Source organism: Miscanthus floridulus, chromosome 3 (assembly GCF_019320115.1).
Source record: "Miscanthus floridulus cultivar M001 chromosome 3, ASM1932011v1, whole genome shotgun sequence".
In the NCBI taxonomy this organism is placed as follows: Eukaryota; Viridiplantae; Streptophyta; class Magnoliopsida; order Poales; family Poaceae; genus Miscanthus; species Miscanthus floridulus.
The window spans coordinates 35,725,820-35,747,083 of record NC_089582.1 but is presented as its reverse complement, the minus strand read 5'-3'; the positions used below and the strand labels follow the sequence as shown (position 1 = coordinate 35,747,083).

The window sequence follows — 21,264 nt, the reverse complement described above, 5'->3', positions numbered from 1 at the left end:
ATGAGTGAAAGTATACGCATGTCAACGTGTTAGCGGGGACAACCATACTTGATCTTGTATAAATTGGGCGGTTCTGTTACACGCAGCACTCTCCCCATAGTCTAGATAACACCAGTTTCCACCACGCATGTAGTATAAGCATAGCAGTAGTATAAGTAATGAAATATATAGCAGTAAGCATGTGTCTAGCCTAATAGCAGGGTATGCAGGGGTAAGGTTGCGTCAAGGTAAAGGCCTTCAAGTAAGCATACTACCATGCAATTCCTACCATAATATGACTGTAGCAGTAAAGTAAGGCAATAGCAGTTCTATATTAGCCATGCGTAATTGGTGCTACGAGATTGGGTGGGATGTGGCACCTTCAGTGAAGTCATCCCCGCACTCCTCATGGTACTCACGATCCTCGTCCGTCTGGTTCTCCTCTGAGTCTGCATACGATCGAATTATAGTCGTATTAGTGACGTCTATAGAATAGCACAAAGAAGTAATGAAAAATCAAAAGAGCCAAATGCACTCAAATATGGGTTCATTGTGTAGAGCTCGATTGAAGATGAATTTTGGTACTGGTCTTGTATTTTTCTGAGTTCGTATGAATTAGTTATAAATTTCTGAAGTTTCAATCATTTCTGAAAATGGGAACAGGCTGAATTAATATCGTGCTGACACGTGCCATGCTCCTGTTGGTCCACGTACTCCTTCCCAGGGTTCGGTTCATGTGCACCAAGTGCTCGGACATGTGGTTGGCGAGGGAAAATCTCCTTCTCTTCCCCGGTGGTGCTCCCGCCGGCGGTGAGGTCACCGGCGAGCTCTCCAACCACTTCGGCGACCTCTCCGACCACTTCGGTGGCCTCTCTGACCACGTCGGTGGCCTCTCCGACCACTTCACTGGTCTCAACAAACTCTCCGTCCACTCCACCGGCCTCGGCGAAGGTCTCCGACCACTTCACCGGCCTCGACAAAGTCTCCGTCCACTCCACCGGCCTCGGCCAACTCTCCGACCACTCCAACGGCCTTGGCAAAACCTCTCCGACCACTTCTCTGGCCTTGGCAACTCTCCGACCTCTCCACCGGCCTCTGTGAACTCTTCGACAACCCCACTGGCCTCGGCAGACTCTCCATCCACTTTACCAGCCTCGGCGAATTCTCCGACCACTTCACCCGCCTCGGCAAACAGGCCTCAGCAAAACTCTTCGACCACTCCACCGGCCTCTGCGAACTCTCCGACAACCCCACTGGCCTCGGCAGACTCTCCATCCACTTTACCAGCCTCGGTGAATTCTCCGACCACTTCGCTGGCCTGGTCAAACAGGCCTCAGCAAAACTCTCATCCGTCGGACGAGGCCGAGCCTAACCCTAGAGGGTTGAGCGAGGAGGAGTCGAACCCTTTGCCCTCGGGCGAGGCGGAGTCGCCCTCCAGCCGTTGGGTGCAGTGTAGCTGGTGGCTTATAGGGGTCGGGCGAGGCGGAACAAAGATCCCTATTGCTTGGGTGAGGAGCATAGCCGGTCTCTTGTCCGTTCGAGAGCTTTTGACGTTGTGCGGCAACGTAGGCTCCGGTGGGCTTCTTCCTCGGCTAAGGTGAGCGTGGTGTGTTTCTCGTCATGGCAGAGCCAGACGGGGTGACAACGTCGCCTTTACCGCGATGTAGAAGACGCGGTGGTCTCGCCCTGGTTGTGCCCTTGGCCATGGTGGGCGTGCTCGTGTATGTGCGCTCCTGCTCCGATGTACAACGTCATGGCTAGGGTCCTCCTTTTGGCTGATGGTAGCGCGCACGGCGCGTCCTAGGTCTCGGCAAGCGTGGTCATGGCGGTCTCCCTAGCTAACTAGTTGGGCTAGGTCGGAGCTCGAAGCTTTAGCAAGGTCTCGATCGTGGCGGTGCACATTTCATTTGTCTAGGGAGGTGGTCTCAGCAAGATGGCTCACCGTAGGGTTCGTGGCAGTAGGATGGTGGTGCGGTGGCGAGGCGAGGCCATGATGAGGTGATGTAGTGCCGTGCCGAGCAGCTACGTCGCTGTAGCTGATCGGGGCGGTGCTCCTGGCTTCGGCGAGGTCCTCCCCGCAGTGGCTTCCTTCTCCGCGCTTCTCCTTCTCTGCTCGTCCCTTGGCTTAGTGTGCTGGTGTGAACCGCACGTCGGCGGCGAGGTGTGGTGAGGTGCTAGGGTTCGGGGCTCCTCCTTTTATAGGCCGAGCTCCATGCTTCTCCGATGGCGGATGGCGGAATGGCTAGTGATGCGCCGAGCGCATCCGACGGCTCGCGTGCAGTAGCGTAGGCGCGGCACAAGGGGAAACAGGGTCATGCGATGTGCGTGACCCTGGGCCCACGCCTGCTCCGCGGTCGGCTCCCAGTCGCGCGGCGAGAATGCGTGGGCGAGGGGAAGAAGATGCTACTGTGCTGACAAGCAGGGTCGGGTCATCAGGTGCTTGGCGCGATGTGGCTGCGTGCGGCGCGTGATGGCTGACGAGCGGGCCTGGCTTGTCTACGGCTGTGCGCGTGTGGGCGGCAATGCTGGGCCGGCTTCATGGGCTATGCGCGTGAAAAGGGCAGGCGAGGCTCAGCTAAGCTAGCTGGTCCGGTCGAGGCAGACTAGGCTGAGCTGCTGCCTCCCTCTTCTTTCTTTTCTCTTTTTCTTATTCTTCCAACAAATAATTCATTATTTAGGGTTTATCATAAATATTAAGTAAGTGAGTTAAACATCACATAAGGCAAGGGAATCCAAATCACAATTGGAATTAAGGATGCATGCATGATTTATTTATTTAGGAATTTAATTACACATGTGGCATTAAACCAAACTATGCTCAAGACTTTATCCTTGTTGGGCCACATCCAATCCAAAACTAGGGTTTGGCTTCTACATGTGTCACTCAACATCACATAGGGCTTAACAAAAATTTTGTAGCTATGATTTTTGGTGTGTGGATTTTTGTGTTGTTACACTTAGGTGGCGTGGACCCGTTCATATTTTGGAGGATCTGAGGAAAGTGTTGATATATGTAAGGTCCGGGATCTGCATATGTCGTGTGGTCAGGAATCCTCAGCTAGGATGGAATCGGTTCGAATCATCGTTGCTCCTCGGTCATGGAGACTCGATCCTCTGCTCTACATCGTAGTTAATCAATGGAACAATGTTACTTACGAATATGAGATGAGATGTTAAAGAAGTGATTGATTTAGATCAGGTGCCAACTGGATACTGATAATGACTTCATATTGAGCTAAAACTTTGAAAGCAAGGATCCACTGTTAGTGAGCTTTCATGCAAAGGTTAATCTTGATTCTTGCTAAGATTTCCCTTGTATTCCCTTAACCTACATATTCATGGAGTCTTTTCCCTTTCGTCGGTTAAGCCTTGTTGAGTACCTCAAGTACTCAGGGTTTGTTAATCCCCAGTTGCAGGTGAGCCTCATTAGCAGTTTGGGTTTTGCCCCTGCTGTATGACGGTTCTGCAAGAACAGCCCTAGCAGTAGATGTCTTATGGTGCACCCTTGGGCAGGGTGAAAGTCTTTTGGTTGTGTTTGTAATATGTGGTACCGTCATGCTACCCTACTGCCTAGATGGCTAAAACATATGGTTTGTAATAACTAATAAATGGTTTGTAACACTTATGATATGTAAGACTTCTGTTGTTTACTTCCAATGTAATATATTTGTTTCAATTGTTGTAATACTGCAATGTCACTGTAATGATCCTGAGGAAAAGTGGATGATTCGTGGTCCCCCGAGGACACCCGATAGACTACCGAAATTGTCTGTTCCCGTGCACAGCAGTCAAAGGTCTCTAAGACATTGGCAGGTGCGCGTGGGCCATGATAATTTGGGTGGTTCTGCCATAGCTGGTATCGGAGCATCATTACAGGGGCTAATGCCAGTATTACTTTACAAAACTTCAAAATGAACAATACAAGTTAGTTTCAAGTCTAATTTGATAAAAAAAGGTTGCTTCTAACTTACAGTCTTTCTTGCTTTAGATGGTTCAGAAAAAAGTTGTTTGTCATGACATGGGCGGAAGGAACTGAAGGATTTCTAGCTATCCTTCGGAAACTCATGTGGCGTGCCAACTTCTCCTACCAGCCGGAGTACTTCATCTACACTCGCTCAATAGGTCCAGGCTTAGTGGAGTATACAGCAAAGCTTGTTCTTCATCCTCAACTTGTTGAAGGAGAACCCAAAGGACTAATCAAGTATCAGGGAATGGGAAGCTATCCTGAGGCCGCAATTCAAGATGCGGCGTATCAGACCATAGCGGGTCTTAGAGCCTGATGCTTTGAGTTGCAGATTTCTTATGCTTTTGCCTACTTTCCTCAGAGGATCCATGGTCCTATCCATGGAATCCAGTATCCAAACCCCATGCATTCAGGCACCAACAGGAGTCAGAGGCAGTCTAACTGATATGAATATGGACTCTTGCAGTTTCTTCCATGACATCGCAGAGGATGTGAATCGTCTCCCAGAAAGTTGTATACCTGGTTACTGATCCCTCATCCTCCACCTCCTGAATATCCACTTAGAAATTTCTATGACTAAGGATGTCAGAGGTGTAGGATCATATTCGCCTATTTCCTGGAGCCTTTCATTCCTATATAAGACTCTTTATATATCCTTTATCTAAAAAGGAAGGACTATTATATATGCCTTCTCCGTTCTTCCTCCATTTGCAAAGAAACTGAAGGCGCTCTTTCTCCCATTTTATGTTGCCCTAGCTCTTGCTAGTAGCCAACTAAAGGGCAGGAGCGCAACGTACCATGTAGCTTCTACTTCAAATATATAATGGCATCCTATAAGAATCACATTACTCCTCCCATTTTTAGAGGTGTATTTCATTTTGTTATAAAACTTTTGGCAAGCGATTACTCTACTAATATTTGACTCCAGTGATACAAAATTATAATAATCAATCAGTGTATTATATTTTAATGCAATTCTAATCACAAATTATTTTGTTTCATAATTATCTATTAATAATGTATTTCTTGATAAGAGTGTTTTCTAATAAAACGAAGTGCAGTAAGCCTCGTAGTTTCAAACCGTTAGAGTAGGATACATGTTTATTATTGTTGATCGATGGTGGGTAATAATCACAGTGTAAAACATATTACTTGCATTTGTGACACACCAAAATTATGTTGATACAAACATAATACATAGTGTTTTGGATCCTTCTCTTTTTTGCAGCACACATATGTTGCATCGCTTCCTCATCATTGGATAGTGATTAACACTTTGTTCTACTAATTACATAGAAATTTTCCCAATTTAATTTCTACAGTTTACTACGATGCCTAGAACCACTGGCGATGATGTTTAAAATCAGACTCACGAAGACGTCGGAACATGGCATACTCTTTGTGTCACACTCATATATAGCATTTAGCACAATTAAGCTAACTATATGCACACGCGAACGGTGAAGTTGTCGCTTTGAATGTTGTACACAAATAGCGTACAAAAGGTTTCATGCCCTTTGTTGCTAATCTCCTGTCGGCAACGCTGATCTTAATGGCCACTCACTTCAAGCAAAGCGGCGAACAACACGATGTCCCAATGTGGGGCTATGGCAGTTAAGTATTTTTGGGACAGATGGATATATGCTTGATGGCATTTTTCTCCTATCCAGATGCCTCCTATTACAGATGTCTCCTCACATGTACTGATTTCCCATGTTCATGCCCGGATCTTGTCAAAGCAAGCTATGCTTCTCGTGTCGATTAGGATGAATGGAATAGTGGAGTTTGCATTTCTATGAACGTATATTCAACATGAGATGATCGATGGAAGATATTTTGTTCCTCCAGATACAGCACAAATATGGGTGATTCATCTATGAAGCTTACTAAAGCCTTCTTGCACCAAACACATCACTACTCCACCGTCCAAGTTACTGCACGTATGACAACTTGCAACTTCTTCCATTGAAGCATTATTGTGCTCAGAAAAACTTTCACAGTTGCCTGGAAAGTCTAGCATCGATCATTTTTCAGAGAAGTCCATTTTTGGCTATTGAACAATCGATAGAGTCTGATTTTGACAATCAAACTTGAAAACCAGAAGTATTTAGCCATTGGAGTATCAAAACCATTTATATTTGGTCATCGAGCTGGTTTCAATGATGGTTTTGCTGACATGGTTGACAACTGGCAGTGGGGCCCACTCGTAAGTCACCCCACTCTCCTCCCCATGCCATCTCTCTTCACTTGGGCACCGTGGACCCCTTCTGAAACGAACCAGAATTTCTAGAATAGAAATTCTAACTCTTTTGGCCCTCCATGATAGTCCCAGGATACCTCAGCTATCACGGGCGACTATTTTTAGTTGATTACAGAGTCATACAACATCAGAGTACGTAAATAAAGAGTATTACAAAGGTTGAGTACAAGCCCTCTGGGTTAAAATCAAACAGAACACCGATGTTCTAACGTAGCAGCGAAGCTTGGCGGAACTCCAATCCAAAGGCATCCTTGAGTGCAGACAAAACCAACTACTATATATATTCTCAACACCACTGCAAGTCAAGAAAGTTGCACACCACCAGAAGTGTGTAGGCCATGGTCAGCACCAATGAGCTTTAGTGGAAATAGAAAATAAAAGGGATTTGGTGATCCTAATAGTTTAGTTGTAGTTTGCATCCTTAGCGCATGCAGAATAGTATCAAATAAGTAATATATATCTTCTCTAATCCTAACCCATACTCTCATGATCAAATCCACACATCTCATGTCTCGTCTCATACCTCACCTCTCATCATCCCTCACAACACCCTCATTCTCTCACTAAGCAACTAGGCGGCTTCCACATGCCCCACGTCTCAATGGCCTCAAGCCGGACCTATCTTTGGGGGAGAGAAGAAAAGCACAAGAGAAGACTAGTCAGCTGAACCCTGCACATAGGTAAGTGATCATAACCGAGATCGCGGCTATACGTATAGATTATAAACCTCTACAGATAGTACACTGTTACCCCATATGAACACCACTGACGTATCATCGACGATGGTGAACACTGCCACTGCAAATTAGGCCGACTAACACCAGTCCTGCCCCCAGCCGGAGTGAAAATACATGGGATGCAACCGCATAAACTGAGATCGTGCGGTTGAGGTCCAAAAGGAGTAACCTCCTCCATCCTCACACTAATTGCATAGGGTCACAGGACCACGTGCCTACTATCTCCCACAGAGACTTGTGGTCACCTACACTAATTAGGGCAACGAACCATACCCACTGAGGCATGTGGTGTGTACAAAAGAACTCGTGATTTATGGTTGCAACCTATGGCAAACCTTAAGTTGGCCAGAGTGAGCACATTCCACCAAACCATGTGCCTCAAAGCACAAGACTCACCCCTTAGAGGTGGTCTATCCACAAACTCATTATCCCACATGTCCCTCGAGGACCGACGTACCTCCAGGACTCTGTGTTCCCGCCATAGGAACTCCACTTGGTGCAGTCCGTACACCCACGGCATCCTCTCACTGTAGCTGGTATCACCGGATAAAAAGGTCAAAAGCAAGGAATATCTCCAGATCTCCTCACATCGCCACCACCCACTCGGGATTCACCGCTGCCATCGCGTATCATACATCTCATGGGGAGGCCTCGTGGCTAACCCCAATCCCTCATCCACATATCTTCCAACCATCACACATCACATATTAAAGGCGCGTATGTAAGTATGATTGAGTAAATGCAAGCAAGCAGACAGGCATATATAAAACTATGAGCGTGGAGCTGAGTAATCAGGGTGGAGTGGTTTCAATCAAGGCAAACATGGCTCAGGCAATAGCATGCATCACATATACTAGAAAATGAATAAACATAAAGCGCTAGCAATCTACTTTGCAATGCCTAATAGAATTCTCTAAGTAAAGGTGCTGCCATGACACCTGCGATGTTGAGGAAGTAGTGGTACACATCTCCAATAGTCGGTGTAGCTGTTCGGCGAGAGACTCCTTCTCCAGAGCTGTTTCAAGCGCAAATGGTACCTCGATAAGCTATGAATTATTACAAAGAACCAATAGAACGAAAAGTGCCATATGCACTCATTCATAAGATTGGTACTCGCTTGTTCTCTACAGACCACATCTATGCATTTTAGAAAAAGGTTTTAGCATTATCTCTCCTATTTACGAAAATGGTTGTGATTTGGACACACTAACTTAGCACAGAAATGGAGAACAAGGCAAGGGAAACATCAATACGAAAATATCAGGGACGGACCCATAGGGTATGCAGGGTGGGCCACCGCATACCCTGGGGTCCGCCAATCATAGAGATAGGTAGAAATTTTCAATGTACAAAAAAATAAAAAAAGGAAACGATCGGCGCTTTGGCTTCTATCCTAGACTCTCGATTCCGCGATCTTGCTAGCACCTAGCAGGCGCGGACTCTGCGGACGGAGTAACTGCTGGGCGGCGCTATGACACATCTCGAATTCTCGATCGAGGACGAGGAGAACTGGAGAAGCCGAGAAGACGACTAGACGGGAGAGTTGGAGACGGCGACGGCCGACGGCGATCCGTGGGATTTCCTGGCCGCGAGTCCACGACGATCTGCTCCTGCCTGGCTCCTTCAGGGCGACACCGTGACGGGAAAGGAGAAGCCGCGAGCCCACGACGATCCGGCGAGGTGGCGACGGCGATCTGCTCGGCTCCTCAGGGCGACGCGCGAGGTCCAGAACTCCAGCAAGTTCATCAGCACCAGTCGGTAAGTTCCAACTGGAATATAGTATCAAGAAGGATTCTGTATTTTGCTTTATATGCTACTTGTTCAAGAAGGGCAGTGGGTTAGATGCATTTGTTGTTGGTGGATGGGATAATTGGAATATAGGAAACGCCGCACTCATCAAACATAGTGGTTCTAAGGCACACAAAGCAGCTCAGGAGAGGTATATTGGTTTTATAAATCCCAAGGTAGCAATTGATTATCACATTGACAAGTGGACTGATGAGGAGCTTTATCTTTACAAGAAAAGATTGACATATTCACTTAGATGTATCAAGTTTCTTTTGCTTCAAGGATTGGCATTCCGTGGAAATGATGAAAGTGAAGAGTCTAGCAACAGAGGCAACTTCATTGAACTTTTGAAGTTTCTTGTAGGAAATAGTGATGAAGTGAATAAGTATGTCTTGAACAATGCACCAGGTAATTGCACTTTGACTAGCCCAAAGATACAAAAGCAAATTATTCATTGTTGTGCCATAGAAACTAGAAAGAAAATAATTGAGGAACTTGGTGATGAGCCCTTTGCAATTTTAGTCGATGAGTCTAGTGACATATCACATAAAGAACAACTAGCTCTTTACTTGCGTTTTGTTGATAAACTTGGAAGGCCATGTGAGCACTTCATTGGAGTTGTTCATGTAGATGATACTACGTCTTTGTCACTTAAGGAAGCAATCAAAGGTTTACTTGATAGTAATGGATTGATTATGACTTGGATTAGAGGTCAAGGTTATGATGGGGCTAGCAATATGAAAGGTGATATTAAAGGGCTAAAAACATTAATCATGAAAGAATCACCTTCTGCTTATTATATTCATTGCTTTGCACATCAACTCTAACTAGTTCTTGTAGCTGTTGCCAAGGGAAATACTGATTGCAAGACCTTTTTTGATCAAGTATCTATCTTGTTGAACATTGTTGGGGTTTCTTGCAAGCGTCATGGTACGCTTCGAAATGCTAGGCTGGAGAATGTCAAGAAATCACTATAGTGTGGTGAGCTTGAATCAGGGAGTGGTTTAAATCAAGAGATGGGTTTGTCTAGGCCTGGTGACACTCGATGGGGCTCGCATTACAAAACTATATGTAGCATCATCACTATGTATTCCTCAATCCATGATGTGCTCATTGAGCTTGGTCCTGATATTGCATATAAGGATGATTGGACAAAGATTCATTTTGTGCTTGGAGCATTTGAAACCTTTGAGTTTGTTTTCTTTGTGCACTTAATGTATGTTATTCTTGGATACACAAATGAGTTATCCGAGTGTTTGCAGAGAAGGGATCAAGATATTCTTAATGCAATCTCACTTGTTAATGTGGCAAAGAGCAGAATGCAACAGTTGAGGTCTGATGGTTGGGATAAATTTCATAAGACGGTCACCTCTTTTTGTATTACACATGGTGTCGAAGTTCCTACTATGGATGATGCTTATGTGCCTTATGGAAAATCAACAAGGTATGCCCGTGCCCGAAACCAAAAAAATGATGACCATTTTAGAAGAGAAGTGTACATTGGTGTCATTGATCAAATTAGTCAAGAGCTTGATAATCGGTTTGATGAGATCAACATGGAGCTACTCTCTAGTATGTCAGCCTTTAGTCCTTCCAAGTCCTTTGCTTCATTTGATGCACAGAAGCTGCGTAGATTGGCTGAATTTTATCCTAATGACTTCTCCAACAACAATTTGGTACAGCTAGAATTGCAACTTGATAATTATATTGATGACATGAAATGAACTGAATGCTTCCAAGGTCTAGACAACATTGTTGATCTCTCAGTTAAGCTTGTTGATACAAATAGGCACAAAGTGTATGATATGGTGTACTCGCTTCTCAAATTGGTATTGCTTTTACCGGTGGCAACTGTGAGCGTTGAAAGGGTATTTTCTGTATTGGTTATAGTGAAAACAAAATCAAGGAATAAGCTAGGTGATATTGTTCTGGATGATTGTCTACAAACATTTATTGAGCAGGATATTTTCTTTCAAGTTGATGAAGATGATATAATTGAGACATTCATGTCATTGAGAAAGCGACGGATCAACAAGTAATATTGTAAGTCTCTTATATGGCTATATTTTAAAGTATTTTGTATTTCATTTGAACAATTTATATGGTTTTAGAATATGGTTTTACCGAATGAGAATATGGTTTTACCAAATTATATATGGTTTACCGAATTGCATAAGAAATTTTTTTGCTATGCATACCCAGAGGTAAAAACCTAGGCCCGTCACTGGAAAAGATCTCACTCCAAACCGGACTAAACGGTTCATGATGGGTCACTCGAGGGACCTTCGTGGACTAGCACTATCGGGGTTGGCTCTGCCAACCAGTGCCGCCTTCATAAACATGGTAGCACGAATAAATAGTGACGCTTGTACATGAATAAATAGTTATTCTTGCTTCTTGTTGTGTGGACCAGCACATGGTGCAGAAGGAGCCCATCAAGGCGTGTGGTGGCTATGGGGTGCTCTAGCTAGCCTAGCCACTTTAGAGCTTTGCCGTCGTCGATCCACCATCCATGCAGCGCCGATGAAGAACGAGGAGAAGAGGTAGATGGGAAGAGAGGGTAAAAAGATGTAGTAGATGTGTTTGTTTGACGATTGGATAGATGGGGACTCAATCATCCATGATCCTCTCATATATATAGAGGGGGGTAGTTGTTGGTATAAATTAATGCACACAGAATAATCCGCAAGTGCATAGATAATATACCGATATAGCACTTCACCCGGAGTACCCAGTTTTATATCGAACTCGAGAAAACATGTGTGAGAATAACCAAATATAACTTAACCCAATTTCATAATTAAGGCTAGATAATAGAAGCGTTGAGGAGACTACTAGTCTTCTAGTTCTAACTTTGGTAAGCTTTATCTTCTATTATTCAATTCAGGGGATATTACTAGAGAAAACACAGGCAGAGTATGTTTTCTATAGTAACAAGGTCCTGCTAGGCCTACTAACGGGAGGTGGACTACAAAGGATTCAATGAGGCTATAAGAGTCACCCTCGTGAGCTACCACCAATCTAGAAAATAGGGTACATCCACGAGTAACCGAGTCTAAGCGCCACGCTTACACTATGAATACTACTTTAACCTAGGAGCTACAAGGATTAAAATACTCAAAGAGAGTCGTAAACCTGAAGAACAATATGAACAAGATGCTTTCTTGAATTAGATGTCGATTACCAGAGAAATCTCAGAAGCAAGCTCAAGAAGAACTTGATTCCACCAGGGTACAAGCCGTAGAGAGAGCATCGATAGGCCAGGACTCTTTCAAACTCTTCCCTCTCACTCTATCTCACTATCTCCAATACAAGACTAGATCCTATTGAGGACTAATCTTCTCTTCATTGCTAGCCCTAATCCTAGTGGACATATAAATTAGGGTTTCTGTCTTCTCAGCTCTCAGGATCAAATGAGGCATCTGCCCTAGAGGGGGGTGCAAGCAGGTATATGTAGGTCGAAGCATCAATCTTGAGCCCTCAGATCAAACCGACTTGAATAAACGGCGGAGATGCAATCCTTAAGGCGGTGGAGAACCGACATAGTAATGGGAGGCTAACATGGGGGGCCCACAGGCCGGCCGGCCTGCAGGTGGGGCCAGCTGGCCCCACATGTCAGGGGCATGGGCTCCGCTTTGGTGATTCACCTTCTAGTGTCTTCTAGAGTCTTCCTACGTTGATTACACGACGGAATTCCGTAATTTCCTTTGACGAATAGGTCCTCCTTGGCGGTTTTCTAATTAAATCCTGTTAAAAACACAGATTCACCAAAACTCATGGAATTTGTTAGTTTAAACCCCTAAGTCTACATTGGTGATCATTTTTAGCCATTTATACAAGTCATATTAATGGTTTATGGTGAATGTTAACTACCGTCAACAAACTCCCCCACACTTAGGCTTTTACTCGTCCTCGATAAAAGGATGGATTACTTAAGACATAACCTTAGGACAAGACATCAACATAAATCCATTCCTAGTCATGCATGCACTACAGGATTCAAAGAGTCTACCATGAAACTTTGGGCAGTTGAAAAAATGGAACAGCTGAAACAGATCACCATCTTCCTTCAGTCAAGTCAATTGGAGAAATTTTAAGATTTTTGAAAACAAAACATAGCTTACCTTCTCCTCATGTGGTACTCTCAAATCCCTCAATATATGTAGTATTTTTGGATTCTCACCAACTCATTGATGACTTTACCTTCTTTTTTCTACTTCTAAAAGCTTATGTGGAGCTCAGGTAGGGATAAATATGAAAACATACTTGCATTGCATATATTGTAAAGTCAAAACAAGGATCCAAGGAGAAAAATGTCATACTCTTAGATCAAGATGTGCATGTGTGTGGATATGTATATGGTGGCTAACCTAATTCTACTATGCTCGTTGAAACATATCTCTCTTAATTGAAATTTGGAAAACTTTTGCAAGAAAACATGGGCTATCTTATTCTTCTCTCTCTTTTTTTCTTCTTGTTTTTTTTCAGGCGGGCATCTGAGTACCTATTATTTTAGATATCTTGGACACTTGCCTATTTTTTCAATACTTTTTCTTTTTCTTTCTTTTATGAATAACTTTTGTATAGTCTATGCCTCTCTTTCTGCAATTGAAACTTTTCAAGAGAGACATTTACAAGAACCTAGAGCATTTATCCTATCAAGCATATTTTTGTGTCTATTCCCAGTGTTGGAGTAGAACATTTTTGGGTGGATGAAAAACATGTTTTTGCGTACTCCCATTATAGGAGCAGCAGATATATGTGGAGTGTACGTGATCTTGATCTTGAGAGCATGATAAGTTTCCCTACAAGGGTCACAAGGTTTGACCAAACTCAATACAGTGACAAGTAGTATATGTAGAAGGTTTCTCTAGTCTATATTTGGCTCTGGTGGGATATTGCTTATCACAAAGGAGAGGTGTAACTATTCTTTTTACTTTTTGAAATAAAATTCTCTAATAACAAAACATCAAGAATCAAGTTCTCATTATTCTACTATATCTCATTCCACAACAACCTAAGTAACATGGGGTCCCTAATATTAAGTTTCCAATAGTAGCATGACTTCCAGAAAAAGTAGTATATGAGTCTATCCTTAAGTCATGACTAAAATAATCTTTCCTCATATTTTAAAGTTGTTTTATCAAGGGATTCTCAATTCGGTTCAAAACGGAAAGCATAATAGGTGAAAATAAAGTGAATGGGCCGCAAACCTGACCATGGACGAAGCACGAAGCGAGGCGGCACTGTGGTGGGCCAGCCGGCCCATGTAGGAGGTCGGGCGGCCCACTCTTAGGCCCATTTGGGTCCAACTTTGGTGAGCATGGTTCATGTTCCATTGCTTTATGATTTTCATGATTTTCACGATCGACTTCCGTCTTGATGTCACGATGTGTCTCCCCCCACACTTGTTTTCCTGTATACCTTTGTGCACAACATGTGGAGACAAAACATATACCCGAAAAAATAGAAAGTAGATAATAATAATAAGACTCCATTAATATATAAGGCACTTTATTACACAAGCACAAACTAAACACAAACTTTTGACTACCTAGCACGAACTTCAATATTCTAATGATCTGAGCTAAACGAGTAACATAATCATACTATTTTTAAACACATGACCTAAGCACTCATGCCTTATTATTAACTACCTAATTCTTACTTCATCAGCTTAGCAACAAAATGATTCAAAGCATTTAGATCATGTTGTAGTTTCTTGCGATAGATGTGTTCTTCGTTGATCCTTTGCTCTAAGGTATAGATAACATCAGAGAGGTCTTCAATCTTCTTTAAGAGAGCAATAGTCATCCTTGGACACTTCTCAGCCTTTGGGATAGGTGGTTATGGCGCCTTCCTCTTCTTCTCCTTCGGAGGAACAACTTTGATCTGATCTGACATAGCCCGAACTCCATCAATGATGGTACGAGGAGTGACCAACTTATATTTTGCACATGTAACATCTCCAAATTTGTTGGTCTTCACTTCAGTCAGCACCTCGTGTCCCTTCAAAGGAAGGAGGTTGATCTCCTTCGTCACCTTGATCAGCTTCTGGATGTCCAGACGAGGCTCTTGTTGGCGTAGCTTGCCTTTAAGAAGTGGACGTGGCGGTGACGGAGCGATCACCGAATGATGGATAGCTTGGGTGAAGTTAGATTGGCTTGAGCAAATGGGGATAACTTCTAGAGGAATGACAGTCAGCGCAAGCACATCGGGCTTCTTGCTAAGATCAAAACCGTAGGGGACGATCTCTTTATTGGCCATGGGAACTAGAGAGGAGGAGAGCTTTGTTGCTGTTGGAGAGAGATGGCTCTGATGGGATGGCTATGGAGGCAGACAGAGCTCGCTTATATAGGGGGGAACAACTTGCAGCAAGGGTCAAGATCTATCCGTATGAGGTCTCATACCGAGGAAAAAACTGAATGCGTCGAAAAACTACGGGATTTTAACAAGGATCTAGAACACACGAGAGAGTTGACCGGGCATGAGAGGGACTGACAGTGGGCCAGGTGGCCTCTAGGTGGGGCCAGCCGGCCCCACATGTCATTCTCTCATGGTGATTTTTCTCACAGCGGTTTGTAATCCCTATCTAATCCTGAAAAGTATATTTTCGCTTTACGAAACGTAAAGGGGATTGCAGAGGTGTAAATCTATGGTAAAATCAGGAAATCTACCTCATCTAAATCATTAGGTGGTTTTTAGGTTCTAGAAAGATCTTGAGACGGTGGCCATTTACCTTGAATAACATACCTTCATCATTTTGAAGTGTTACCGCTCCATGCGACGAATTGCTTATCACCTTGAATGGTCCTTTCCATTTGCTCTGAAGTTTTCCATGCCAGAATAATTTAACCCTGGAATTAAAAAGTAATACCTTATCTCCTAGGGCAAACTCCTTCTTGATCCTCTTGTCATGCCATTTCTTCGTTCTCTCCTTGTAAATCTTGGAGTTGTGATATGCTTTTTCACACCATTCATCAAGTTCAGAGAGTTGCATCTTCCTCTTAATTCCTGCGGCTTCAAAGTCCATGTTCCATCGCTTGATGGCCTAGTGAGCCTTGAATTCTAGCTCATTAGGTAGATGACAGGTCTTCCTGTAGACCAGTTGATATGGTGACATTACAAGTGGTGTTTTATAGGCCATTTTGTAAGCCCATAGTGCATTGGGTAGTCTATCCCTCCATGCAGTTCCCATCTCATTGACCGTCTTTTGAAGAATGTTCTTGATTTGTTTATTTGATGTTTTTGCTTGGCCACTTGTCTGAGAGTGGTATGGAGTAGCAACATTGTGATGGATTCCATGCTTTGACAAGTAATTATGAAAATTCTTGTTAGTGATGTGAGTTCCTCCATCACTAATCACCATCCTTGGAACTCCGAATCTTGGAAATATTGTTTCTTCAAACATCTTCTTGGAGTTCTTAGCATCAGCTGCTCTGCATGGCATGGCTTCAACCCATTTGGAGACATAACCAACTGCCACCAAGATGTATTCATAGTTCTTCGATTTTGTAAACGGTCCCATGTAATCAATACCCCAGACATCGAAAAGCTCAATTTGGAGGTGTTGGTGAGTGGCATGGCATCTCTTGAATTGATATTCTCATGCCTCTGACATGCTCCACACCTCCTGATGAAGTCTTTTGTGTCTTCATACATGGTTGGCCAAAAGAATCCACTTTGCTAGATCTTCTAATGAGTGCGGAATGCACCATAATGTCCTCCATATGGTGATGAGTGGCATCGCTCGATGATCTTGATGCCTTCTTCCACCAGTACACACCTTCTGAGCGTCAGAGTAGACCCTGAAGAGGTACGATTCATCCCATATGTGGAGATGACTTTCGTAGCTAAGCTTCCTTTTATTTTCCCCTAGTGGCACATAACCTATAACCATAAAATTAACAATATTTGAGTACTAGGGGTTGGATTTTGTGACCTTGAAGAGCATGTTGTCCTGCAGTGAATCATTGATGGGTAGTTCCTGCAAGTTCTCAAACTGCATTCTGGACAAGTGATTGGCAACAGAATTTTCTACTCCCTTTTTATCTTTCATTTCTAAGTCAAATTCTTGGAGTAACAAAATCCATCTTATCAATCGAGGCTTAGCATCTTTCTTAGTGAGCAGGTATTTTAAAGCAGCATGATCAGTATAAACAATCACCTTAGCTCCTACTAAGTAAGATCTAAACTTATCAATAGCAAAAACAATAGCCAGGAGTTCTTTTTCAGTTGTTGCATAATTAAGTTGAGATCCTATTAGAGTTTTGCTAGCATAAGCAATTGCATGATGCTCTGCCCCCACAACATAGTCACTAGCATCACACATAATTTCAAAAGGTAGCGACCAATTAGGGGGTTGAATGATTGGTGCAGAGATGAGTGCTTTCTTAAGAATGTTAAAAGATTTCAAACATGCATCATCAAATTCAAAGGGAACATCCTTAGCCAAAAGATTTGTAAGTGGTCTAGCAATATGTGAAAAATCTTTTATAAAGCAGCGATAAAAACTAGCATGACCAATGAAAATACGGATCCCTCTAATATTTATGGGAGGAGGTAACTATTCAATTACTTTAATTTTAGCTCTATCTACCTCTATCCCTCTTTCGGACACCAAGTGTCCAAGCGCTATTCCTTCTTTAACCATGAAATGACATTTTTCCCTATTAAGGACTAAGTGCTTTTCTTCACATCTTTGCAAAACCTTGTCTAAATTTTCAAGACAACCATCAAAAGTTTTTTCCTAAACAGAAAAGTCATCCATGAAAACTTCCATGATTTCTTCAATCATATCAGAAAATATAGACATCATGCATCTTTGAAAAGAAGCTAGAGCATTACATAGTCCAAAAAACATTCTATGGTAAGCATAATTTCCATATGGACATGTAAAGGTGGTTTTGCTTTGGTCATCTAGATGGATCGGTATCTAGTGATAACTTGAATACCCATCAAGGAAACAAAAGAAAGAGTGATTTGCTAGTCGCTCCAACATTTCATCAATAAAGGGCAACGGAAAGTGATCTTTCTTTGTTGCCTTGTTAAGTTTTCGGTAATATATGCACATCCACCATCCAGTGACAGTTCTTTGGGGGATTAATTAATTCTTTTCATTTTTAACAACAGTCATGCCTCCCTTTTTAGGCACAACTTGAATAGGGCTAACCCACTCACTATGCGGCATAGGATAGATAATCCTAGTGTGCAAGAGTTTCAAAACCTCTTTCTTAAGAACGTCTCTCATCACATTATTAAGACTATGCTGGGGCTCCCTAGAAGGTATAGAGTTAGGATCTATAGGGATGCGATGGGTGCAAAGATCAGGGTTAATTCCCTTAATGTTTTGGAGTGAATAGCCAAAAGTAGAACGATGCTTTTCTAAGTTAGTTAGCAAGCATAGGGATTCTTCCTGAGAGAGTTTATCACTTATGATCACAGGAGAATCCTGATCATTATTGAGAAAAGCATATCTAAAACCAGAAGGTAGGGGTTTAAGTTCAATGGTGAGCTTAGGTGGTTCTAGCAATTCATCAAGAGGTTCAGACTCCATAAGATTTTCTTCCTCCTCCTCGATGAAGAACTAGGCATCATTTTCAAGGTTGGGTTCCATCAAGTCATCAAGAGATGCAACCTTAACCTCTCCTATTGGGTCTTCCTTGGGAATTGGCTCACTCTCAGCATTTAGAGAATGAGTAATGGGTATAGAAAGCTTAAAGTTTTTCCCAAGTATTATATTCAACTTCCCCATTTGTCCTTCTTGGATAAGTCTTTCAATTGGTTGTCCTATCAACAGGTCGAACTCCATAATATCAAAGATATAGAAGCTCATATGAACTTTGGTTCCTTTTACCTGGATAGGGAGGACATACAAAATTCCCAAACTCAGGAGAATGTGTCCTGAAAGACTTTTCAATAATTTTATTATTGGGGTCAATGGCATGTGTTTCAATAAATTATGAGCAAAAGATTCAGACATGATATTAACACCCACAAATGGATTATAGAGAGCATCGAAAGGAGCTTTATTAATTTGGCGATGAATGGATATAGAAAGTGAATCTAAGCGAATCAAATCAAAGGAAAGCTCTGATTCTTCTAACCATTCTAAAAGGATCAAGATGCCCAAGAGGGGGGTGAATTAGGCTAATTCTAAATTTCTTTGCAATAATTAAATCCTACAGTTAGCCCAATTAACCCCTTGTGCCTAAAAAATGTTTCTAATTGTTCTACCGCACAAAAGACTTGCAACCTATGTTCCAATCCTACTCTAGCATGGCAATTCTAAGAATGTAAATAACAAGAATTGAATTGCTCAAAGTAAAGAGAGGAGGAAGAATGCGGTGAAGTTTTGCCGAGGTATCGGATAGTCGCCACTCCCCACTAGTCCTCGTTGGAGCACCCGCGCAAGGGTGTAGCTCCCCCTTGATCTACGCAAGGATCAAGTGCTCTCTACGGGTTGATTCTTCGACACTCCATCGCGGTGAATCACCCACAACCGCTCACAACTTGAGTTGGGTCATCCACAAGCTCTCTGGATGATCACCAAGCTCCCAATCACCACCAAGCCATCTAGGTGATGGCGACCACCAAGAGTAACCAGCACGAACTCTCACTTGACCATGGCAAGCCTAATGAGAAGGGTGGATGCACACTTTGCTACTCTTGATCTCACTAATGAAGGCTCTCTTTGGGATTCTCAAATCTCAATCACCTCACTAGGACCTTGCTCTTCTTGGCACTCTCTAAAGTGTTTCTCAGCTGTTGGAATGAGCAAAAGTACCCCCACACACGAATGGAGGTGGTATTTATAACATGGGCTGAAAAATGAACTGTTATGTGCCTCTGCGGGGTGACCAGATGCTCCGGTCATGTTGACCGGACGCTCTGGTCAGTACACCCTGAACTCTAGTGTTTACAGTGTGACCGGACGCTGGCCAGGGTCCGGTCATCACTGACCGGACGTGTCTGATCGTGATTTTCCCTCTCTGGAACCTTACTGGAGTCAATCGGACACTGGCTCTCAAAGTCCGGTCACTTCACCTCTCAGCGTCCAGTCACGCCAGACATTTTCACCTTGGTCAAATGAACTGACTAGACCCTGAGCCAGCGTCCGGTCAGTATTTGACCCTCCATTCACTTCCAACTCTCGATCATATGTGAATGAAGTTTGCTCCATTGGATCTAAGGGCTATTTTGGAGCTACCTAGCGCTAGTTTCAACAAGTGTGCACCACACCTAACTCACTAGACTCACCAAGGTCAAGCTACCCATCCATACCCCCCTTAATAGTATAGCCAAAGGAAAAACAAAGTCCTAAACTACTCTGAGTGTCTCTTCAACTCCAATCGACACTTAGAACTAGTCCATCCTTAACCTTGTCGTCCATCCTTTGAAAACCAAAATGATTTTCATCGTAGGGGCATGACCACCATGATTGCCCAATCGATCTCCATTACCATGACCTAACTTAATTGCCTCTGCAAAACACATGTTAGTCATAGTAATCACGTATTATCATTAATCACCGAAACCCAACTAGGGGCCTAGATGCTTTCAATCTCCCCCTTTTTGGTGATTGATGACAATACCACCTCGAGTATGTGAAAGAGATGAGGTTTTTAACATGCTTGGTTCATATAAGCTTTTGGCAATAAGAACAAAAGTGTTAGGCAAGCTTATATGACCCAAGCCAACATGATGTACTCAAAAGATATGAAATAAGCATGAGTATAAGTAATAAAGCTCATTTGCATCAGAGTATAATGTGGAAGCAAAAGCAAATGAGCATAGCACAAGTGATATGACATACAAATAATTCAAAGTAGAGAGCAAACATGTCATATATCATGGTCACATAGATATCACTGTCACATAAATATAGTTTAATGCATAAGTGTAAGCACACGACAAATGCATAACAGCATATCACACATAAAAACTCCAAATGTAAATAGATAAGCTAATAACTAAGCTCCCCTTAGATATGTCGCTCCCCCTAAGTCTAACATACTTGAACCCTCTCCCCCTTTGGCGTCAAACACCAAAACCTAAGGGTCAGTCCGCAGGGCTGTAGCGGACGAGTCGGGCACTGAGGTACGTGGAGCGAGTTGGAACTGAGTGCCATCATCATCTGACCCTGAGCTCTGAGCAGTCTAACCCTCTATAGCAAGAAGCAATGCTGAAGTAGTCTGGGTTGGATCAGGAACTGGAGCTGCTATAGGCTATGCTGGAATAACTGAAGCAGCCAGCTCTGATGATGCCACTGAGGAAGGGAGCGTCTCTGTAGTCCCGGTGATAGGTGCAACTTTAGAAGGACCTGGGACATGTAAATATGGAGGAGTGGGCTGCCCTGTCAACTCACTGAAGGAAGCTCCAAGGCTCCTAGACACTGTAGTCTCTGGCACTAGCAGCGAGGACGTCTCTACCAATGTGAAGCCTGTCTGAAGAGGTGTGAACTGCAGGGCTAGCATTGGTGAAGCAAAATACTGGGACACCTGCTCTGTAGGAGAAGCTAACTATGCTGGTGGTTG

General features: G+C 43.3%; 1 protein-coding gene across 1 annotated transcript; it reads left to right on the top strand.

Annotated features, from left to right (window-relative positions):
* Positions 1–734: 734 nt before the first annotated feature.
* Positions 735–10,767, top strand: LOC136543517 (uncharacterized). The gene is made up of 7 exons (XM_066535941.1): positions 735–930; positions 8,822–9,136; positions 9,251–9,472; positions 9,560–9,612; positions 9,991–10,172; positions 10,518–10,596; positions 10,690–10,767. The coding sequence occupies exons 1-7, from the start codon at positions 735–737 to the stop codon at positions 10,765–10,767; spliced, it is 1,125 nt and encodes a 374-aa protein (XP_066392038.1).
* The last annotated feature ends 10,497 nt before the right edge of the window (positions 10,768–21,264 follow it).